Source organism: Sander lucioperca, chromosome 22 (genome assembly GCF_008315115.2).
Source record: "Sander lucioperca isolate FBNREF2018 chromosome 22, SLUC_FBN_1.2, whole genome shotgun sequence".
NCBI classification, from domain to species: domain Eukaryota; kingdom Metazoa; phylum Chordata; class Actinopteri; order Perciformes; family Percidae; genus Sander; species Sander lucioperca.
Window position 1 is genome coordinate 13,781,128 of NC_050194.1, and position 19,240 is coordinate 13,800,367.

The 19,240-nt window shown below is 34.2% G+C and overlaps 1 protein-coding gene across 1 annotated transcript in view; it reads left to right on the forward strand.

The window, feature by feature from the left end:
- Positions 1-653: 653 nt before the first annotated feature.
- Positions 654-19,240, forward strand: part of adprh (ADP-ribosylarginine hydrolase) — a 31,444-nt gene continuing 12,857 nt past the window's right edge. The window contains exons 1-7 of the mRNA XM_031314741.2: positions 654-827; positions 2,108-2,222; positions 2,333-2,441; positions 3,754-3,852; positions 3,957-4,062; positions 5,255-5,521; positions 5,942-6,156. Of these exons, the coding sequence (XP_031170601.1) occupies positions 820-827; positions 2,108-2,222; positions 2,333-2,441; positions 3,754-3,852; positions 3,957-4,062; positions 5,255-5,521; positions 5,942-6,156 (919 nt within the window). The 5' untranslated portion in view covers positions 654-819. The remainder of the gene's footprint in view (positions 828-2,107; positions 2,223-2,332; positions 2,442-3,753; positions 3,853-3,956; positions 4,063-5,254; positions 5,522-5,941; positions 6,157-19,240) is intronic.

Below are 19,240 nucleotides of genomic sequence, written 5' to 3' on the forward strand. Positions count from 1 at the left end.
CTGTGTATTTCTGCAGTAGCCTAGTTTCGGGTTTCCACCTCCGATGTAGGCCTAGAGCAGCGTACAGCCACTTCCCTAAACTTTGTCTCGTTCAGAGACCAGAGTCTCAAACGGGGCTCTGTGTCTGTCAGGAGGTCTGAGATCTACCGTTATCAGCAGAGCAATCACGTAATGCACAGCAGATTATGGTGCAGGTGGATTATTTTCAGAAATATTATGACTTTATTCTTGTAATAGCCTTATCACTTTATTTTTCTCAAAATATTACACGACTCCTCCAAATCTCAGAGAGCACAGATGAGATATATTTTAAATGTGCACAAAGTTTTGAACATGAGCAGAAATCTTGCTCAAACATATCTGAAATATTGCAGTCCAGGGGTTTATTAATTCATTAAAATGAATTCATGTAGCCTATCATTGAGGTGAATAATTGTCATATGCACATTTACAAAACTAGGTCTGGTCTGATAACATTTTATTAAATCGGAATCGGACCACAGTGTTTCTGTCACTTCCTGTTCAGCGTGAAGGCTGCTGGAATCGGCTGGAAACTGTCCGACTTGACCTACGGTAGCCTATACAAGAACTTGACAGCGGATTTTTCTCACCGCCCCCGGCTACTGCTGCCTGCTCTCGTCCACTTTACAGGCGAGGCGAAGTTCATCTCGAACGAGCCTATTACTTTCCACCATAGCTTGCAACAAACAAGTAGAGAGTAAGCAGTGGGCGTGTGCAGTGCTTCAGCTTGCAGCCCCGGTGTCAGGAACTGTGTGTGACCGCCTGGCGAAGCTTGATTTCGGGAAACGACTCGTTGCAATGGACCGGTGAGATTTCCACTGCATGGAGGAAGGATTTTACCTAAATTACTCTCAAATCAAGCCAGAGAGAGTACCTTCATGTTTAAGATGACTTGTTTCTCGATGTTTGAATTAATGGTTAGCCTATGACATTGTAAATATACCTTAATTTAGGAATATAGGCCTACCTCAATGTGCTAGCTGTTTGCATATGCCTACGCAACATGGGGAAAAATGTAATAATACAGTATTATTACTTTTTTCCCCATGTTGCGTAGTCTGTAGAATCACAACTGCATAGCATATATGAAGACTTTGATACTGAAAAGCAAAATATTTTATTCTACAAAAAATATTTTTGACCATCTTTATTTATAACATACAGTAGGCTATTGGCAAAATTTGAATTCTTTTAAAGTCTTCCTGCGTTCATAGACATCGGGAAAAAAAAATTCCGAGTGAAAACGTCATCATTCACGTCACTTCCTGTGTGAGTCAGCGGTGGGAAACTCGTTTTATTGCTCTGATTCACGGCTTTGCCACCTTGGATGAGTCTAGTGTAAAAGACCCTTAACCCCGCTGGGCTCCCTCTCTTCAGTCTCTCTCTATCTCTCTCCACCATATAACGCTACCGTGCTTTCGGGCGGTTGTTGAGGCTCCGCTCAGTCTAAAACTCTGCCATTTCGTAAAGCTGTTTGTAACGTAGACATAAAATGGATTATTGATAATTTTATTTCTATAGTTTTTAGCTGACTTTACCAGCTGACTTCTCTATTGGCCGTTGAAACAGGTGAAGTCTCTTACGTTCTAAAACCAGCCTCTGTGACTTGAACAGCTGAGTCGCGACACCATCAGCTGTGTGTGTGTGTGTGTGTGTATGTGTGTGTGAGAGAGAGAGAGAGACGTTACTGTTCGTTACTGTATCTGTCCATCATCGTATAAAGCCCGCCCTCACAATTTGATTTGTCCGAACAGCTCCTGTTCGATTGACTGAACTTCTCAACCTCGAATGTTGTGGGTGGGTTCGCGGCTGGCATCCAGGCTAAGGGTATATGATATAATAGTGAAAAATAACATTAGGGGCGTTTTTCAAACCAAATCAAATAACAACATTTTAAATGCCAAAACAGGTTTAATTAAATGACTATAAAACAGCTTCTCATCAGTACAGTTTCCTTTTTATGGACAGTGAAAAAGGACTGTTAAGAAGAGCATCTTGCGTTAAGGTTTTCTATTGGCTTAGGCAGGCACTTCAAAGTGTTGTACATTTGTTAACAGAGTGGTAATAGTCTCTTTTGTCCCAACAGATCCGTTACAGTGGAGCACTATAAGGCAGCCATGCTGCTGAGTGGTGTCGGTGATGCTCTGGGATACAGGAACCAGCTTTGGGAGTTCAATAAGTCGGGACCAGCTATTCATCAGGTCAGTGCAGGACCAACGTGAAAAGAGGAGTTGAATTGTGATGAAGCGAAACCACTGCTAGAGATGTATTTACCCAAAAATGTCTACCCTCATCCTTTTTGTCCTTGCAGGAGCTGAAAGAGCTTGGCGGTCTGAAGAACATAAAGGTTGAGCTCCCTGACTGGCCGGTAAGCGATGACACAGTTCTGCATCTGGCAACAGCTGAAGGACTGGCAACTGGTAAGGTCAAAATGACATTGGGCCTCATTCACCAAACGTTCTTAAGAATTAATGTGTTCTTAAACCCCACTTGCGCAGTTTTCACGAAGATTCTGACATTCACCAATGTTTTCTTATTTGGGATTTGTTCTTAGGTAAGAACAGAATCTATGCACACTCAAGAGCACTCTTACGCACAATTTAGAGCTGACATGTTTGCGCAAAACAAGTAGCTATACAGTTTTCTTACGTTCTAATTTAAAATTTAACTTTTCTCTCCATTTTGTAACTAATTATTTTCATTATTTTACACATAATTATACATTTGTTTGTTTTAATAAATACACACTACTGCTCATTTGTAAAGCACTTTGAATTGCCATTGTGTATGAATTGTGCTAGGCCTATATAAATAAACTTGCCTTGCTTTGCATTCAATTCACATCAGTTATGTTAACGGGGAACCCTGCCATCCAATAATAAGTGATTGATCATGCTATTTATACGCCAAGAGTATCTTCTATGTTATTATATTTATTTTATTTTTTTGCCTCAGATTTCAGATCAAACCATTTCTTTTCTACTTCATTGGTTCTGCGCCCTTCTCCGGATACAGCGTTCACTGCATGAGTAACTGCATTCAGTACCTCCACTTCAGAATTACTAAACTTTTTCTTTCTTTTGGACTCGAGGCCTCCACTGTCTTTGCCACGTCTTTTCGACATTTCTCTAAGTGTGCACACGGCCCTGCCATCTCATGCCCTTTTATGGAAATTAACGGGGCGTTTACCTATGCTAAATAGGAGCAACGGGCATGAGCTTTCAATTTATGAAGACATTGGGATTCATCATTCTAAGAACACACCTTCGAACAATTCTGCTGTTTAAGAACACGTCATGAATCAGACGTAGACTTTTCTTAGGGACTTTCTTAAGAACATATTTAAGAGAAAACTTAGGAAGATATTGGTGAATGAGGCCCATTGAACCCTTTTGCTCTCTCTGGCTTCTGTCTCTCCTTTGTTCATTTTGTTTCAAACAAAGAGTTTATTGGATTGATCTGATAGTCAGTGTTGTTCTGCTGAGGCCTCATCAGGACACGCACCACGCCTTCTCAAAACTAAAGGTTAAATCTAATTTCTAGTCTTGCCTTGATTTGGTGCTCTATTACAGCTCTGCACAAGTGGAAGGAAAATGGTAGAAATTCAACTGGACCTTTACTGTGATATGGCAAACAACCAGCCTTGTTAATAGGTCCCTTACATCTTTAAAAAGTTAATGAGGACAATGCTTGCAGTTTAAACAAGTTAACTCTGCATTGTCTCCCTTGTAGGGAAGGAGGGGGAGAAACTCCTGCATGAGGTGGCTGCTCGATATGTGAAGGGGATGAAAGACATGGACGGGAGGGCACCAGGGAATTCAACCATTCTGGGTAAATCTTCATTTTAAAACCAAATCACATTTATATGTAGTAATGATGGAAGATATTTGACTTCCATTCTCTTTTGCTCTTTTGATTCTCATTTGCTCTTGTAGGAGTCTCCCTGTTGAAGCCAGGAAAGAAAGGGGGCTACAGAGTGCCCTATAATCCACGGGGGACGGGCTGTGGAGCAGCCATGAGGTCTATGTGCATTGGCCTCAGGTAATAAAAACATAATAACTTAGTCTAATCCTTATGCATTCCAGGTTGAGCCCTCCTCGGGTTTGGTTATTATTTTTAATTGTCAATTAACATGCAGTATTGCTTTACTGAGCAGGCACAGGGCAACTTAATGACTTGCCAAGGGAAAAGTAATAGCGTTACAAATTGATTTTGATTTGAGTGGCACTATATTGTCAATTTGTATCTCTAAATGGCAGGTGTTCCAACAAATTAAGACACCTAGTAATAGTACCAAGTAATCTGCAAGGACAAGTTATTTATATAGCACATTTATTTACAAGTAAACTCAATGTGCCTTAAAATGCATGGGTAATCATAGGCCTGTGAAAATAGAAACACTTTCAGTTTGCTTTGTTGTTTGAATGGGGACACAGTTATGACATATCTGAAATCATCAGGCAGCAACAAGAGCAGTACAGTAGTCCCGCCTGTTTGCGTATGTTTCTTAGAAGAATCATCCTGATATATAAATCCTCTAACTCTTAATATGTTTTTAAAGTGAGAAAGAGTTCTTATGTTACTGACGGGAATCTGACATTTTTGCTGAAACATGATTCTAAACAATCAATCCGTCAACAAAGTAGTTTCAATTACTTCGATTGACTAATCAATGAATCCACTTATCATTTCAGCTCTAAGCTCATCACATTTGGTTGTGGAGAGGAATTCATCAGGAATTGATTGAAAGTGAAGTTCAGGCAGGTTCTCTTCAGCTTTATTTAGGATGATGAGGCACAATAAAAAATCTAAATGAAGTTGCAAAATGCACAGTGCACATTGGTTTGGTCACCCTAGGACACATACAAAACATGAGATAGAACATTTAAATTTACAATTGAAGCACACAGCCACTGCTCTTATCTAAAGTAATTTATAATAAATGCAACAGTGGAATAAGTGTACATTCTTTGATCACGAAGCAGAAAATAACAAATAAATAACAGAGTACCAGGGTGAAAAATTAGCCAGAACCAGAAAAAAACATGACGAGGAGTCAATTGAAGCATGAAAATAAGTAATTACTCTAAACAGAATTTGTATCCAAACAGAATACTAATACAGAAAACATATTTCTCTGCTGTGTGACCTCATTAGGTTTATGGAGAAACCTTCAGCTAAATATCCTCCATAATAACTGTTGATAAAGACTTTAATACTTTGTCCCCACCAGGTATCCAAAGCCTGACCAGCTGTTGTCATTGGTGGCGGTTGCCGTGGAGACAGGCAGGATGACCCATCCTCATCCCACTGGTTTCCTGGGAGCCGTAGCATCAGCCCTTTTTACGGCCTATGCTGTCCAGCACAGGCCAATCACGACTTGGGGTCTGGGCCTGATCAACGAGGCCTGTCCAATAGCAAAGAGCTTTGTTCAGGGTCAAGGCTTTGCCGTGGAGGAGACAGAGAGAGACTGGTACTACTTCTGTGACATGTGGCAGAGGTACAGTATGAGCTGCTGAAATTAGGCTTTGCTAGGCTGTCATGCTGTATTCAGATTCAGGTTTCCAAAATCAACAACTTTCTATTAACATATTACAGTCTCAAGGTTAATAGATGATGGCATGATATTTGTACTAAGATGCCACTGGTCAGGTTCAGTTCAGCAGCACTGAGCTCATTTTAATTTTTGTATTGCTCCAATACAAAATCCATACATAAATATATTACTTTTCTGTTTTAAAGGATAAGTGTGTGGATTTAATTACCACAAACATAAACATTTGTTTCACCTACATACATACATACATACAGTAAAAAGGATGGAGGATGTCTATGAACCTGAATGAATTCACTTTTGCAGAATCACATAATATTGGAGCATAGTGTGGATGTCAGAAAAATGTCTTACCTCTGTCCACAGGTACCTGGATTTGAGGGGCCTCTCTAGTGGGGTGGGGCCTGTGATTTGGCCCTCTTCCTATGGCCCAGCTGAGAGAGACGAAGCCTACAAAAGCTTCAGCCTGTGGGGCTGGGGGGGAGACAGCGGCCATGATGCTCCGATGATTGCGCTGGACGCCTTGCTGGGGGCGGGTTCAGACTGGGAGGAGCTGATGAGCAGAGCATGCTTCCATGGAGGTCAGAGATTCAAACAAGAAAAGATTGTTTTAGTGGTCTTATCGATAAGCTGAAAAGAAGTATTGCCCTAACTTTAATCCCACCAAACCTTTAGGAAATCTCAAACATCTCCTAGCCTAAACCAAGTGCAAGCCTTATTACTGCATATAAGATATTTTACATGAATAATAAAGCCTTTTGCCTAAACAGGCTTTTGCCAGCCTACCAGTTTAGCTTGATAATCACAGCACTGCAACTCATACCACCTTCATAATTTCACAACTTTTCCATTTTCCATTACATTTACTATACATTTATTGTAAGCACAACTAAACAGTATTAGTTTGTGATAACTACTTGGACCACTGTATTAATGCAACATAATTCAGAATGACGAGGTTGGAACAAAGCACAAGAAAATTAATTGAGTGACTAATCCAATGCAAGGTTTATTAAGAGTATTATCAATAATACACAGGAGCTAGAAACAATATCTTGTTCCCTATAACACAGGCACACATTTGAACTCTTTGTTATTAGGCTACTATTAGAGGTGTGACGAGACACCCAGCTCACGAGATGAGATGAGACACAAGTTTGGGTTCACGAGATTGAGACGAGACAAGATTTTAACACTATTTTACAGAAAACGTCAATGAAGAAACAAGACTGTAAAAATAGTGCTTTATTCAATCGAAAGTCACAAAATGAAAACCGAGCACTAAAAGGTTTTGCCATTAACTCAAATGACTGGCTTCTCTCCTGTATAACTAACAGTTACACATTTACTTATTCCATATTTATGGTGGAGAGAGAGTCTCCTCACTCAGAGAACCAAGGTTACAACTTAACTAAGCGTTTTCTGGCAGTAGTTCTAAAAGTAAACTCAAAGTCAACTTTGGAGAATGGCCAGGGGGTTTTTCTATGCTAATTTGAAGGCTGCTGCTCTGCACTTGTGTACTGTTATCGCGAGAAGCTTTTTACCTTGACGAGAAATCTCGTCATGTTTAATCTCGCGAGATCTCGTGGGGATGAAATCTCGTCGGACCTCTAGCTACTATATATTGATTCTTTGTTATTATATTTTATGTTATGGCACAATTAAAGGACTGTATGTACTTGTATAACCAGTATTTGACCAATACACTTTGAACTATGACTACACTCTAACACAGGGTGTTTTATGTGTACACTTTTCCTGTGCTGGCTTAAAACTTTGAGAACCCGTGGTTTAGTATGTAAAAAAAGTCATAGTATAGTATGTCGAAAAAATTCTAGGGCTGTCAAACGATTAATTTTTTTAATCACGATTAATCGCTGAATTTCTATAGTTAATCACGATTAATCGCATATTTTATCACATGATTAAAATTCTATTATTTTGCATTTCAGAACAGTTTTTAAGTACATACATATTAACAATCAAAAGCAATTCTTACCAGTGTATCTTGATTGGGAATCAAATGAATGCAAAGAAAGTTACTTTATGAACTTGATTTTAAGATTTGTAATTATTTATTTACTGTAAACAAAAGAAAATGTGTGAATCTGTCATTATTTGTACAATTCCTCCAAGTACCTAACTAAAAAACTAAAAATCCCTATCGTTACCAAAGTCAATATAGTGTTTAGTAACTCCTAAATAATTTTGATTACTCACTGACGTCCAGTGATCACCAGTTAATGAGACAGCGTTTGCAGCACCTTGCAGCAGTTCCAGTGTGGCTGCTTTCAACGTGTCATACAGGCTGTGTGTGGGGCTGTCCCCCTCGACGGCAATGAGACGGGTCAGAACATGCCAACCGTAGTACTTCTTTAAGACCCGAGTCATCTACGATGCTGACAGGTCTGCAGTTAGTTGCCACCCACTTCGCAAGAGCTATAGTCATTTTTTGGGATTTGGTTTCATCCACAGGTCGGCAAGTAGCACTCTCCAAAATAGTGCTTTGCCTGAGTGGGAAGCATGCTAGCGGTTAGCATCAACGTTAACTGTACTACTATGCTTAGCTCATAGGTGGTAGCTCAAGGTTGACGTGCTTCGGTGATATTTTAATTCGGCTTTACACAATGTGCATATGGCTTTCGACTTGTCTACGAGCCGTCCGGGAGTTTTGGAAAATAAAAAGCTCCATTCAGAGTTATTGCTGCTGTCTTTCTCCATCATGCCTGCAACCTGCAGCAGGAGGAAGTTTGGCAGCTTGATGATAAGTAACGGTGTTGCAAAGGGTCAAAATAGTAGCCTGTTAAGCACGACGCAAAGCCGATTGAAGTGTAAAATAAATTAATAATAGCCGGCATGCGATTAATGCAATTAAAAAAAAAATGAACGCGTTATGCTCGGCCCTTAATTGCATCGCGATTAACGCGTTAATGCTGACAGCCCTAAAAAAATCATAAAAAAGTTAATTCAGCAGAGGCTTGAAAATGTAGACCAGAAAGGGGGAAATACTTTGCATCCCCCCGGAAAATCGCACCCTGCTCACAGCCATATTAGCTAAGCCTAACGTTAGTTCTAATGTTAGAGGCATAATTCATACATCGGCAAGGATTTACGAACATTTCAGAAGCATCACACATATCCCAACAACAGAACGGATGAGAGACACATATACAGTCCTTTATTTACGGTGCTATCTTGCGCTACATCGTTAATAAAGACAGAAAAACAGATATTTGGCCGGTAGCCTACAACAACTTCGAGCTTCCTGAATGATACCTGTCAATCAAGGTAAACTAAGGAGGTCCGTGAGTGGGATAGCCTTGAAAGTGACCAATCATAGGAGGGCCAGTGCCTACCTTGGTTTCCGGAGCTTCGACTGTCTGTCCACGGCGGGCTGCGCTGTCGTCTATCAGTATTAAAGTGAGACAGTTTTATAACCTGTGAAAATGTCTCGTAATCTCGTTAAATAGTAGTCAAATTCTGTGTTTTGGTACAGTTGTTTTAAAGGTGCTGTAGGTAGGATTGGGAAGATCTAGGACTTAGCCAAAAAATTTGAACATCAACAACTTCTCAGTCCCTCCCCCCTTTCTGCTAAAGCCCAAAACGTTCTCCTAAGCCCCTCCCCCCACAAGGGAGAATGAATGTGTGTGCACGAGCAGTGATTGGCACACAGTTAGACACCCCCCCTGGCCATGATTGGTGCATTTGACCAGGGAGCTGTGGGGTTTTGCAAAACGCACTACAGGCTGTAGGTGGTTCCACAGGAGCCAGATTATTTTGCTTCATGTAGTTCTACTCGAACATAGAGGTCAGTTTCAGCAAATATGACAAAAAAGTTAGTTTTATAAGTCTTACCTACTGCACCTGATGCAAGCCGTACGGTAGTACACATGAACAACACATGCACCCGCTTTATCAGCATTGCCCAGACTCCCTGAACAAGCTGGTTAAATTTGCAATTAATCCTCGGTTAACATGCATGCTAAACGTAGGGGTGGTCCCTCACACTACTGCTGTATTCAACATCATTGACAATTTATTGATAAATATTTAAAAATAGAAAACATTACACTTCATAACATTTTATATTCATAACACTATTGTATTATTGTACAAATTAGCTACAAAAGTAATATCAGTTATCTTATGTAAGTCACTCCTACATTTTTCAACTTAGGAGCAAAATGTGCTCCTTGGGAAAAAAAGTTACCGTTATGCCCTGTTCATACTAATCAAATGAACTGGACTTTGTGGTGAAGTGTAGTCGGATGCGAAAGCCCCCTTACTGCATTATATTCCATTATATTTTGAATTGTTACCTGCCACCAGAATTGTGTGTTTTCCTTGACATGAATAAAGACCTTTTCACCATAAATTTGTGCCAGAAAATGTATCAGAATGGGAGGACCCCCAGACCCCCGCTTCATATGTGTCCCCCCAAAGGCCCATTCCGAGTATATCATGTCGAAAACAGTCATAGTATAGAATGTCGAAAAAAAGTCATAGTATAGCATATCGAAAAAAGTTATATTATAGCATGTCAAACAAAGTCATACTATAGTATGTTGAAACAAGTCGGAAAAAAGTCATAGTTTAGCATGTCGAAAAAAGTCATAGTATAGTATGTCGAAAAAAGTCATAGTATAGTATGTCAAAAAAAGTCATAGTATAGTATGTCAAAAAAAGTCATAGACCTTTTCACCATAAATTTGTGCCAGAAAATGTATCAGAATGGGAGGACCCCCAGACCACCGCTTCAGGCCCATTCCGAGCCGGGAAAAAACCCTGCTCCCCCTATGTTTTGTTTCACGCCCGCAGCTGCCTGTACACTCTCAATTGTGGAATTGGTGTGCGAAGAGTAATATCTGCGCATATGAAATGGTATAATTTACTAGTGGGAGCATGTTTTCTGCCCTCGCAAGATATGACATAAACCTGATGCCATAATAGTATAGCACGTCGAAAAACGTCAAAAAAGTCATAATGTAGTATGTCGAAAAAAGTCATAAAGTCATAGTATAGTATGTTGAAAAAAGTCATAAAAAGTCATAGGATAGAATGTCGAAAAAAGTTGAAAAAAAGTCTTGTATAGTATGTCGAAAAAAAGTCAGTGTATGTGTTAAAAAAAGTTTTTAAAATAAGTCATAGTATGTTGAAAAATGTTTCAAAAAGTCATAATGTAGTATGTCGAAAAAAGTCAAAGTCATAGTATAGCATGTTGAAAAAAGTCAGTGTAATGTGTTGAAAAAAAGTCAGAAAAAGCCATAGTATAGTATGTCGAAAAAAGTTAAAAAAAAAGTCATTGTATAGTATGTGGAAAAAAAGTAAAAAAACCAGTCATTTTATAGCATATCGAAAAAAGTCATGGTATAGTATGTCGAATAAAGTAAAAAACAAGTCATAGTATGGCATGTCGAAAAAGTCGGAAAAAAGAGTCATAGTATAGTATGTCGAAAAAAGTCTACTTTATTAAAGGAGTGTTACAGGAGTGTTACACTTATCATTAAACCAGTTTATATTGTATGATGTTAAGAACTGTCTGTCTTGTGTGACTTAAAAATGAGTAAAAAGAAACACATTATTATTCATGTACAGCATGTCATAGTATAGCATGTTGAAAAAAAGTCGAAAAAAAATCATAGTATATTATTTTGAAAATAGTAAAAAAAGTCATAGTACAGAATGTCGAAAAAAGTTTCAAAAAATTCATAGTTTAGCATGTTGAAAAAAGTCACAGTATAGCATGTCGAAAAAAAGCCATAGTATGTCGAAAAAAGTTGAAAAAAGTAATAGTAAAGCATGTTGAAACAAGTCGAAAAAAAAGTCATAGTATAGTATGTGGAAAAAACGTCAAATGTACAAGTGTTAAACATTATTGCTAAAACAAATGTCATAAAAATTCATTGTATAGCATGTCCTAAAAAGTCATACTATACTATGTAGAAAAAAGTCAAAAAAGGCATGTCGAAAAAAGTCCATAATATAGTATGTCGAAAAAAGTAAAAGAAAAGGTCATAGGATAGTATGTCGAAAAAAGTCATAGTATAGTATGTCGATAAAAGTGGAAAAAGTTTAAAGTCTGTGTAGTATGTAGAAAAAAAAGTCATAGTGTAGTATGTCGAAAAAAGTCATAGTAAAGCATGTTGAAACAAGTCGAAAAAAGTCATAGTATAGTATGTGGGAAAAAGTCATAGCATGTCGAAAAAAATGTAAAACAAAATCTGTATAGTATGTCGAAAAAGTCGAAAATAAGTCATAGTATTTATTAAATCATATAGTACTTTTAAAGTAGTGTCACAGACAGATATCATGAAACCAGGTGTTATTGTGTGATGTTAAGAAGTTTCTGTCTTGTGTGACTTTTAAAAAGAATTTAAAAACACAACACATTGAAAAGAAACACATTTTTATTCATGTACAAGTGTTACACATTATTACTAAAGCAAATGTCATAAAAATTCATAGTATAGTATGTCCGAAAAAGTCATAGTATAGTATATCGAAAAAAGTAAAAAGTCATGCTGACAAAAAATTAAAGAAGTCATAGCATCATATATAGCATGTCGAAAAAAGTCAAACAAAAGTCATAGTATTGTATGTCGAAAAAAGTCATAGAATAGTATGCTTAAAAAACTCGAAAAAAGTCATAGTATAGTATGTCGAAAAAGTCGAAAAAAGTCATAGAATAGTATGTTTAAAAAACTCGAAAAAAGTCATAGTATAGTATGTTGAAAAACTCGAAAAAAGTCATAGTATAGAATGTCAAATAAAGTCATAGTATAGCATGTCGAAAAAAGTCTACTTTATTAAAGTGTCACACACAGGTATTATGAAATCAAGATTTATTGTATGAAATGTCTGACTTTTAAAAAGAAGTAAAAACAACACATTGAAATAAACACATTTTTATTCATGTACAAGTGTTACACATTGATGCTAAAACAAATGTCATAAAAATTCATAGTATAGCATGACCTAAAAAGTCATAGTAAAGGAGTATGTCGAAAAGTCATAGGATAGTATGTTGAAAAAAAAAAAAAAAAGTCATAGTATAGTATGTCGACAAAAGTCATAGTATAGTATTTCGAAAAAAAAGTCATACTATAGTATGTCAAAAAAAGTCATAAAAAGTCGTGGGTTGAAACAGTATGTCGAAAAAAAGTCATAGTATATAGTATGTCGAAAAAAGTCATAGTATAGTATGTTGAAAAAAGTCATAGTATAGTATGTTGAAAAAAGTCACAGTATTGCATGACGAAAAAAAAGTCATAGTATATAGTATGTCGAAAAAAGTCGTAGTAAAGCATGTTGAAACAAGTCGAAAATAAGTTATAGTATTTATTAAATCATATAGTACTTTATTAAAGTAGTGTCACACACAGGTATCATAAAACCAGGTTTTATTGTATGATGTTAAGAAGTGTCTGTCTTGTGTGATTGTTATAAAGAAGTAAAAACATAACACATTGAAAACACGTTACGTTACATGTTATCGCTAAAACAAATGTCATAAAAATTCATAGTGTAGTATGTCGAAAAAAGTTATAGTATAGCATGTCGAAAATAGTTGTAAAAAAGTTATAATATAGCATGTCGAACAAAGTCATATTATAGTATGTTGAAACAAGTCGGAAAAAAGTCATAGTTTAGCATATCGAAAAAAGTCATAGTATAGTATGTCGAAAAAAGTCATAGTAAAGTATGTTGAAAAGTCATAGTATAGTATGTTGGAAAAAATCAAAAAAAGTCATAGCATAGTATGTCGAAAAAAGTCATAGTATAGTATGTTGAAAAAAGTCATAGTATAGTATGTTGAAAAAAGTTATAGTATAGCATGTTGAAAAAAGATGTAAAAAAGTTATAATATAGCGTGGAGGGGGGTCATACTATAGCATGTCGAAAAAATGTCAAAAAAAGTTGGAAAAAGTCATACTAAAGCATGTTGAAACAAGTCGATGGAAATCATAGTATAGTATGTCGAAAAAAGTCAAAAAAGTCATAGTATAGTATGTCGAAAAAAGTCGAAAAAAAGTCATAGTGTAGTATGCTGAAAAAAGTCATAGTATAGTATGTCGAAAAAAGTTATATTAGGCTATAGCATGTCAAAGAAATTCAAAAAAGTCATAGTATAGTATGTCGAAAAAATTCAAAAACGTCATAGTATAGTATGTCGAAAAAAGTAATAGTAAAGCATGTTGAAACAAGTCGAAAAAAAGTCATAGTATAGTATGCTGAAAAGAGTCATAGTATAGTATGTCGAAAAAAGTTATATTAGGCTATAGCATGTCAAAGAAATTCAAAAAAGTCATAGTATAGTATGTCGAAAAAAGTCATGTTGAAAAAGTCGAAAAAAGTCATAGTATAGCATGTCGAAAAAAATTCAAAAACGTCATAGTATAGTATGTCGAAAAAAGTAATAGTAAAGCATGTTGAAACAAGTCGAAAAAAAGTCATAGTATAGTATGTGGAAAAAACGTCAAATGTACAAGTGTTACACATTATTGCTTAAACAAATGTCATACAAATTCATAGTATAGTATGTCCAACAAAGTTATAGTATAGAATGTTGAAAAATGTACAAAAGTCATAGTATATTTGTCATACTGACAAAAAATTAAAAAAGTCATAGAATATGTCGAAAAAGTTGAAAAAAGTCATAGTATAGCATGTCGAAGAAAGTCATAGTATAGCATGTCAAAAAAATTCAAAAAAGTCATAGTATAACATGTTGAAAAAATTCAAAAAAGTCATAGTATAGTATGTCGAAAAAAGTAATAGTAAAGCATGTTGAAACAAATCGAAAAAACGTCATAGTATAGTATGTGGAAAAAACGTCATAGCATGTCAGAAAAATCAGAAAGAAAAATCAGTATAGTATGCCAAAAAAGTTGAAAATAAGTCATAGTATTTATTAAATCATATAGTACTTTATTAAAGTAGTGTCACACACAGGTATCATGAAACCAGGTTTTATTGTATTATGTTAAGAAGTGTCTGTCTTGTGTGACTGTAATAAAGAAGTAAAAACATAACACATTGAAAAGAAACACATTTTTATTCATGTACAAGTGTTACACGTTATTGCTAAAACAAATGTCATAACAATTCATAGTGTAGTATGTCCAACAAAGATATAGTATATTATGTTGAAAAAATTAAAAGTTATAGAATATGTCGAAAAAGTCGAAAAAAGTCATAGTATAGCATGTCGAAGAAAGTCATAGTATAGCATGTCGAAAAAATTCAATAAAGTCATAGTATAGTATGTCGAAAAATGGCGAAAAAAAGTCATAGTATAGCATGTCGAAAAAATTCAATAAAGTCATAGTATAGCATATCGAAAAATGGCGAAAAAAAGTCATAGTATAGCATGTCTAAAAAATTCAAAAAAGTCATAGTATAGTATGGCGAAAAATGGCGAAAAAAAGTCATAGTATAGTATGTCAAAAAAAGTTATATTAGGCTATAGCATGTCAAAGAAATTCAAAAAAGTCATAGTATAGTATGTCGAAAAAAGTCATGTTGAAAAAGTAAAAAAAAGTCATAGTATAGTATGTCGAAAAAAGTCATAGTATAGCATGTCGAAAAAAGTCATAGTATAGCATGTCAAAAAAAGTCATAGTATAGCATGTCGAAAAAATTCAAAAAAAGTCATAGTATATTATCTTGAAAAAATTTGAAAGAAGACATAGTATAGTATGTCGAAAAAAGTTATATTAGGCTATAGCATGTCAAAGAAATTCAAAAAAGTCATAGTATTGTATGTCGAAAAAAGTAATAGTATAGTATGTCGAAAAAAGTCATGTTGAAAAAGTCGAAAAAAAGTCATAGTATAGCATGTCAAAAAAATTAAAAAACGTCATAGTATAGCATATCGAAAAATGGCGAAAAAAAGTCATAGTATAGCATGTCAAAAAAATTCAAAAAAGTCATAGTATAGCATGTCAAAAAAATTCAAAAAAGTCATAGTATAGTATGTCGAAAAAAGTAATAGTAAAGCATGTTGAAACAAATCGAAAAAACGTCATAGTTTAGTATGTGGAAAAAACGTCATAGCATGTCAGAAAAATCAGAAAAAAAAGTCAGTATAGTATGCCGAAAAAGTTGAAAATAAGTCATAGTATTTATTAAATCATATAGTACTTTATTAAAGTAGTGTCACACACAGGTATCATGAAACCAGGTTTTATTGTATTATGTTAAGAAGTTTCTGTCTTGTGTGACTGTTATAAAGAAGTAAAAACATAACACATTGAAAAGAAACACATTTTTATTCATGTACAAGTGTTACACATTATTGCTTAAACAAATGTCATAAAAATTCATAGTATAGTATGTCCAACAAAGTTATAGTATAGTATGTCGAAAGATTTACAAAAGTCATAGTATATTATGTTAAAAAAAAGTAAAAAGTCATACTGACAAAAAATTAAAAAAGTCATAGAATATGTTGAAAAAGTAAAAAAAAGTCATAGTATAGCATGTCGAAAAAATTCAAAAACGTCATAGTATAGTATGTCGAAAAAAGTCATAGTATAGCATGTCGAAAAAAGTCATAGTATAGCATGTCAAAAAAAGTCATAGTATAGCATGTCGAAAAAATTCAAAAAAAGTCATAGTATATTATCTTGAAAAAATTTGAAAGAAGACATAGTATAGTATGTCGAAAAAAGTTATATTAGGCTATAGCATGTCAAAGAAATTCAAAAAAGTCATAGTATTGTATGTCGAAAAAAGTAATAGTATAGTATGTCGAAAAAAGTCATGTTGAAAAAGTCGAAAAAAGTCATAGTATAGCATGTTGAAAAAATTAAAAAACGTCATAGTATAGCATATCGAAAAATGGCGAAAAAAAGTCATAGTATAGCATGTCAAAAAAATTAAAAAAAGTCATAGTATAGTATGTCGAAAAAAGTAATAGTAAAGCATGTTGAAACAAATCGAAAAAACGTCATAGTTTAGTATGTGGAAAAAACGTCATAGCATGTCAGAAAAATCTGAAAAAAAAGTCAGTATAGTATGCCGAAAAAGTCGAAAATAAGTCATAGTATTTATTAAATCATATAGTACTTTATTAAAGTAGTGTCACACACAGGTATCATGAAACCAGGTTTTATTGTATTATGTTAAGAAGTTTCTGTCTTGTGTGACTGTTATAAAGAAGTAAAAACATAACACATTGAAAAGAAACACATTTTTATTCATGTACAAGTGTTACACATTATTGCTTAAACAAATGTCATAAAAATTCATAGTATAGTATGTCCAACAAAGTTATAGTATAGTATGTCGAAAGATTTACAAAAGTCATAGTATATTATGTTAAAAAAAAGTAAAAAGTCATACTGACAAAAAATTAAAAAAGTCATAGAATATGTCGAAAAAGTCGAAAAAAGTCATAGTATAGCATGTCGAAAAAAGTCACAGTATAGCATGTCGAAAAACTTCAATAAAGTCATAGTATAGTATGTTGAAAAAATTCAATAATGTCATAGTATAGTATCTTGAAAAAAGTTGAAAAAAGTCATAGTATAGTATGTCGAAAAAAGTCATGTTGAAAAAGTCCAAAAAAGTCATAGTATAGCATGTCGAAAAAATTCAAAAACGTCATAGTATAGTATGTCGAAAAAAGTTATATTAGGCTATAGCATGTCAAAGAAATTCAAAAAAGTCATAGTATAGTATGTCGAAAAAAGTCATGTTGAAAAAGTCCAAAAAAGTCATAGTATAGCATGTCGAAAAAATTCAAAAACGTCATAGTATAGTATGTTGAAAAAAGTCATAGTATAGCATGTCGAAAAAAGTCATAGTATAGCATGTCGAAAAAATTCAAAAAAAGTCATAGTATATTATCTTGAAAAAATTTGAAAGAAGACATAGTATAGCATGTCGAAAAAAGTTATATTAGGCTATAGCATGTCAAAGAAATTCAAAAAAGTCATAGTATTGTATGTCGAAAAAAGTAATAGTATAGTATGTCGAAAAAAGTCATGTTGAAAAAGTCGAAAAAAGTCATAGTATAGCATGTCGAAAAAATTAAAAAACGTCATAGTATAGCATATCGAAAAATGGCGAAAAAAAGTCATAGTATAGTATGTCGAAAAAAGTAATAGTAAAGCATGTTGAAACAAATCGAAAAAACGTCATAGTATAGTATGTGGAAAAAACGTCATAGCATGTCAGAAAAATCAGAAAAAAAAGTCAGTATAGTATGCCGAAAAAGTCGAAAATAAGTCATAGTATTTATTAAATCATATAGTACTTTATTAAAGTAGTGTCACACACAGGTATCATGAAACCAGGTTTTATTGTATTATGTTAAGAAGTTTCTGTCTTGTGTGACTGTTATAAAGAAGTAAAAACATAACACATTGAAAAGAAACACATTTTTATTCATGTACAAGTGTTACACATTATTGCTTAAACAAATGTCATAAAGATTCATAGTATAGTATGTCCAACAAAGTTATAGTATAGTATGTCGAAAGATTTACAAAAGTCATAGTATATTATGTTAAAAAAAAGTAAAAAGTCATACTGACAAAAAATTTAAAAAGTCATAGAATATGTCGAAAAAGTCGAAAAAAGTCATAGTATAGTATGTCGAAAAAGGTCATAGTATAGTATGTCGAAAAATTAGAAAAAAGTCATAGTATAGCATGTCGAAAAAAGTCACAGTATAGCATGTCGAAAAACTTCAATAAAGTCATAGTATAGTATGTTGAAAAAATTCAATAATGTCATAGTATAGTATCTTGAAAAAAGTTGAAAAAAGTCATAGTATAGTATGTCGAAAAAAGTCATGTTGAAAAAGTCCAAAAAAGTCATAGTATAGCATGTCGAAAAAATTCAAAAACGTCATAGTATAGTATGTCGAAAAAAGTTATATTAGGCTATAGCATGTCAAAGAAATTCAAAAAAGTCATAGTATAGTATGTCGAAAAAAGTCATGTTGAAAAAGTCCAAAAATGTCATAGTATAGCATGTCGAAAAAATTCAAAAATGTCATAGTATAGTATGTCGAAAAAAGTCATAGTATAGCATGTCGAAAAAAGTCATAGTATAGCATGTCGAAAAAATTCAAAAAAAGTCATAGTATATTATCTTGAAAAAATTTGAAAGAAGACATAGTATAGCATGTCGAAAAAAGTTATATTAGGCTATAGCATGTCAAAGAAATTCAAAAAAGTCATAGTATTGTATGTCGAAAAATGTAATAGTATAGTATGTCGAAAAAAGTCATGTTGAAAAAGTCGAAAAAAGTCATAGTATAGCATGTCGAAAAAATTAAAAAACGTCATAGTATAGCATATCGAAAAATGGCGAAAAAAAGTAATAGTATAGTATGTCGAAAAAAGTAATAGTAAAGCATGTTGAAACAAATCGAAAAAACGTCATAGTATAGTATGTGGAAAAAACGTCATAGCATGTCAGAAAAATCAGAAAAAAAAGTCAGTATAGTATGCCGAAAAAGTCGAAAATAAGTCATAGTATTTATTAAATCATATAGTACTTTATTAAAGTAGTGTCACACACAGGTATCATGAAACCAGGTTTTATTGTATTATGTTAAGAAGTTTCTGTCTTGTGTGACTGTTATAAAGAAGTAAAAACATAACACATTGAAAAGAAACACATTTTTATTCATGTACAAGTGTTACACGT